The sequence below is a fragment of the Ziziphus jujuba genome, chromosome 7 (genome assembly GCF_031755915.1).
Source record: "Ziziphus jujuba cultivar Dongzao chromosome 7, ASM3175591v1".
Classification (NCBI taxonomy): domain Eukaryota; kingdom Viridiplantae; phylum Streptophyta; class Magnoliopsida; order Rosales; family Rhamnaceae; genus Ziziphus; species Ziziphus jujuba.
In genome coordinates, this window is record NC_083385.1 from 4653007 (window position 1) to 4658317 (window position 5311).

General features: G+C 32.0%; 1 protein-coding gene across 1 annotated transcript; it reads right to left on the minus strand.

Annotated features, from left to right (window-relative positions):
• LOC107424226 (uncharacterized) lies at window positions 1-3145 on the minus strand. The gene is made up of 4 exons (XM_016033965.4): window positions 2962-3145; window positions 2670-2782; window positions 1928-2195; window positions 1-411 (listed from the first exon to the last, which is right to left on the minus strand). The coding sequence occupies exons 2-4, from the start codon at window positions 2751-2753 to the stop codon at window positions 263-265; spliced, it is 501 nt and encodes a 166-aa protein (XP_015889451.2). The 5' UTR covers window positions 2754-2782; window positions 2962-3145; the 3' UTR covers window positions 1-262.
• Between the last annotated feature and the right edge of the window lie 2166 nt (window positions 3146-5311).

The window sequence follows — 5311 nt, forward strand, 5'->3', positions numbered from 1 at the left end:
TATTCCAAAAGGTTTTCCTTCTATATGCATTCTTGATTCAGCTTATGAATGCCTAAACTCAAAGTGACCATTTGTCGGGGTGGAGGCAAGGTTACAGAATTAGCACTTAATGAACACACTACTACCATAAATTCTATGTGCTAGTTATGTGACAAAGATAATTCAAAATGCTTGCTAGACCAAAGATTGAGGCTAATACCTTTCCCCAGAGTCTGGAATTGGAGGGCAGGTTACAAAAATTGAATGTTATCTATAAACACACTTAATTTTTCTTGTCTGTCAGGGTTACAAGAGAATTGAGAACTCCAGGACTGATCTTGTCGGCAAGTGCACCTTTTTCCGATATTAAAAGGGACTTATCCTTAACGTAGCTTTGTAGTTTCTTAGTCTCAAAATCAAGACGATCTTGATCTGTGTTACAGCAACAGGATCGAGACAATTAATAATTAAAAATTAACAATAGAGAAAAAGTATCTTATGATGGAAGAAAATGATAAATACCACATTAAGTTCCAAGTTCTAATAGTTAAGACTTGAATGGCAACAGAAACAAGTAAAAAACTTCGAGAGAAATTCCTTCAATAAGCTCTAAGAAGAAAGTTTTCCTACTATTTGGGTTGCAATCCTCCAGCAGGAATAAAACCAGTTTTTCTATTCTATTTTGTTAAATTGCAATTACTTCATTTTAAGGAAGAATAACAAGCAGGATTAGTTCTTATATGGAAGTGAATCATCCAGAGTACTCCTAGAGTTGTATGTCCACCACATAGTGAAATTTGGAAAGTTTATAATCTAGATAACCAATTTTCAATAAATGACAGAAGCCTCTTGTCTTTAGTAAATGTTTCATTATCCTAGTCTTCCCTACTTTTATGTTGATTCTTATGCTGTAAAATTGAAAAGTTTGTCACCAGACATGCCTTGTACAAGGGTGATCTGAACAAGTTAGGCTTATTTATTCATGGCTCTTTCAGGAGGATTTTAATTAGGAAAGATTGATCATCAACTAAAAAACTCTCTAACCATAAATGAGTTTAAGCTTGCATAGAAAATACTAGTTAAGCTGTTAAAATGAAGAAGTATGACAATCAATAAGCAGATGAACTAGCATATTAGAAGTACATCATAAAGGAGATTGTTGCATGCAATAAAGAATTTGCAAATATAGATCATATAACTACACACTAAAATGGAACTACCAACTCTTCCATGGGACCTTCTAAAAAATAAAAGAGACAATGTTGATTCCCTGATTGAAGAATCAAATGCTATACAAAGGAAGGACTATTTTTTCCCCCTTTCACTCATCTTTTCTCATCTAAGAAGCATCTTGGCTGAAGTTATGTGCACTGCATGGGTCCTCATCACAAAATCTAATCTCAAAGTTTAAGAGATTTTTGCAGTTTTGGTACAGGGTAAAGAAAAAGTTCAAAGTCAAGATGTTTCAACAATTACCTTATTTCATTATTTCTAGGACATGAACATAAAGCAACTTGGAAAGGTAGGAGGATTCCCACCGAGTGCTCTCCATTATAACATATATTATTTTGACAGTGAAATTTCCTGATCTAGATTCTCCTCCTTCGCACAAGTGTCCTTCAAACAGAAACATGTTCTTTCTAAGATATTTTTAGTTTTTTCCTCATATTTCAAAGTCTGATATTATGTTATCCAGTTGATACATTTTACTATCCTCTGCTGGCATAAGATACCTTGAATTTAATTTTTAAGCGTCTGACAAGAGTTAGATCTTCCTTTTTCCTAAGTACTTTGATCCTAAAACCAAAGCTTTAACGTATTGATCTATAAGCAGCATTTTGTCTCTTTTGAGAATTTTATAAGATTAAAAACATAAATATGTAACCCAAAGACAGCTACTAAATTCATACAATTTAAAAAAAAAATAAAAAAAGCTATAGAAAAATACCTGTCTCCAAGATGGTATGAGCAGCATGAAATGGAACCCTGGCAAAGACATCAGTTCCAGGGAACACCATCCATGTGCGCTCGTTGGAGTCATGGTTGCCACATGTGGCACATACCTCCTTAACCAAAGGTCTCGAATTAGAGCCCCCAATCTCCCTCATTATAGACTCAAATGGAGATGGAACACTTGTCTTCGTTGTTCTGGCCCTCTTCCTCAAAGCTGTAAGTGCTTCCCTATTCCCATTCCTCATCCTATCAGTTTCAACCAGCTGCATATTTCATCATAAGAATTAGTAATCATCCATTCTCTTACAAGCAAGACCAACTAAAATAAGAAATCGTAATCATCCATTCTCTTACAAGCAAGACCAACTAAAATAGATTGGTTTACTAAACAAAGAAATTCCACAAAACCAAGCAAAATACTGGGCGTTAGGATTGATTTATTATCGCTGTGGTACAATTAATGAAAATGGCCCATCACCATTTCCCTCTTTTCAAAGCTCCTTTTTTTTTTCCCCCCAATCTTCTAATCCAAAATTTCCATTCGCAGCTGATATGTGCTTTTCTAGCCTTTCCATCTCATCGTTCACTTCCAAACTAAAAACCCACCTCACAAAATTCAAGAACGATCACTCGAGGTAAAATTCTAACTTTTTTCGTCGATTCGCTCAGCAACGGATCAAAAACACAATCATTTGAAACAAACAGATTTGCGAGGGCAGTTTCCAAGAGTGACTTACCTGGTGTCGAGCTAAAAGGAGATGCTCTGCCTCAGTTTCAAGCTCAATCAAGCTTTGTTGAAATTGCTTCATAGTCTCATCCATACGGGATTATCAAAATAGGGTTAACCCGCCTTATTAAAACGACAACCAAAAAATACAACACCTTAGAACACGAAGACGAAAAGGAAACTTAATCCAACTCAAAAAATATTTCGAACGCAAAACTTTCGCTGCTTTCCCCAGAACAGATTCAGAGATAAACAGGGCCATGACAAACCATAAAAGAAAATAAATAATTAAAAATAAAAACCTGATTTTATGGGGGAAATCGGGGCTGTGGTCTTGGAACCTGTTGACCGAAGACGTAAGATTTGGGAGACCGAGAAGCTGGTGAGGGACTGGGAGTGAGATTTGCACGCAAGAGCTGGAGATGGCTAAGAGGGTATTTTCCTTTGATGAAATGTTCATTTATTTTTGCGTAAATTACTAATAATTAATTGCCTATCGTTAATCAATTAGACGCACCAAATTGTATTTTGCAGTTGCTTTACAAAAAAATAAATAAAATTATATTTTGAAATTAGAACTACGTTTTACCCTAACAAATTTTTTATTGGAGTATTTATAATTTAATACAGATTACATTTTTTTTATAATAAAAATATATATATATCTATATATATTTTTTTAAGGTTTCTAATTTCTAAAATAGAATTATTGAATAAAAAATAAATTCCGACACAGATAACTTTGGTTTGGTTTAATACACAATCTTTTCTTTGAAATTAAAAAAAGAAAGTGTATTATTATATTATTATCAATTACTTCATTCAAAATACGGTATGTGAAACTTGTATTTATCCAAAAAAAAAAAAAAAAAAAGGATGTGGAACTTGCTGGTGAGAATTAGTCTTGGCCCTATGTGTATGAATTTTGCAGCATTTTAATCACGTTGAAAGTCTTGAAGATATTTATATATATTATCACATCAAGTTTTTTTTTGGTTAGAATCGATTTGACAAAAATGGTGCGATCCAAAAACGTGAAAAAATGACCACCCATTAGATTTCAACTTATCCAATGAACAACTCAGATATTTTCCAGTTACACGTGAGAAAATTGCAACTTCAAAAAAATTTCCTTCAATCTTTCCGCTTCAAAATATCATTTTCTTTCCCGCTAGCACCAATGTTTCACACAAACTTTACGATTTCAAAATTTTCAAATAAAATCCACCATCTCTTACTATTTTAAAATTTCCAAATAAAATCCACTACCTCTCACCGTTTCAAAATTCCCAAATAAAATTCACCATCTCCACCATTCCAGCCTTAGATATTCTTCTATTGCTTCCAACGCCCGAGCTTTCTCCCTGACAATCCAAAATCCATTTAGAGCTTCTGTTAAAGGTTAGTGTTTGTGAGCCATTGTTTTTTTTTTTTTTAGCTTTTTTTGTTTTTTTTTTTTTTTAAGTATGAACAAAAAACCCAAAAAAAAAAAAAAAAAAACAATGACATCAATAACCTACAAAACAACATCTGCTTATGTACCAAACAAGTGGGCATTTTCCTCCAGATTAAGGGCTACTCTTTCTTAGTGGTCTAAAGTAATCTTGACGTGGCCAAGAGCGAAGTCCCGATGGTGACTGTATCGCTGCCTAGAGCAGAAAAGGGCTTCTATCTTTTGAGTCTTGAGGCCTCAATCCTGATCTGATATGAGGTTGAAGAGTTCTTACTTGAAGAGTTTCAATTAAGCTGTGAGGAACAAGCAGGCAATCATAAAGGAGTTAGAGTGGTGGGGTTTCAAAGAACAAGAATTAAAATGGTGGTATTGTGACTTGAATTGAATATTGGAAAGAAGGATTTTTTTTTTTTAATATTTTTACAAGTATCATTCAAAATAATAAAATTCAAACTTAACAAAAAAAATTAAGCACCAATTGAAAATTGTAAAATTGAAAAGATAACAAAAAAAATTAAAAAAATTAGGGGACTATAGTCAACGCTTTTACATCCTAATAGCATTGGCTTTGGTCCCCTAATTTTTTAAATTTTTTTATTATTTTCTTTTTTTTTAATTCCTTTGTAATTTTTTTTATATTTTTGCAATTATCATTCAAAATAATAAAATTCAAATATAACCTTAAAAAAAAAATTGAGGACCAATTGAAAATTACAAAATTGAAAAAAAAAAATAAAAATTGAGGGACCAAAGCCAATGCTATTACATCCTAGCAATGTTGGTTTTGGTCCCCTAATTTCTTAAAATTTTTATTATTTTTTTAATTCTTTTGTAATTTTTTTTATATTTTTGCAACTATCATTCAAAATAATAAAATTCAAACTTAACAAAAAAAATTGAGGACCAATTGAAAATTACAAAATTGAAAAGATAGAAAAAAAAAAAAAAACCAAATTGGAGAACCAAAACCAACGCTATTACATCCCAACGTTAGCTTTGGTCCCCCAATTTTTTAAAATTTTTTATTATTTTTTTTTTGTTTAATTCCTTTGTAATTTTTTTTATATTTTTTCAAGTATTATTCAAAATAATAAAATTCAAACGTAACAAAAAAAAATTGAAGACCAATTGAAAATTACAAAACTGAAAAGATAATAAAAAAAAAATTGGGGGACCAAAACCAACGTTATTATATTCCA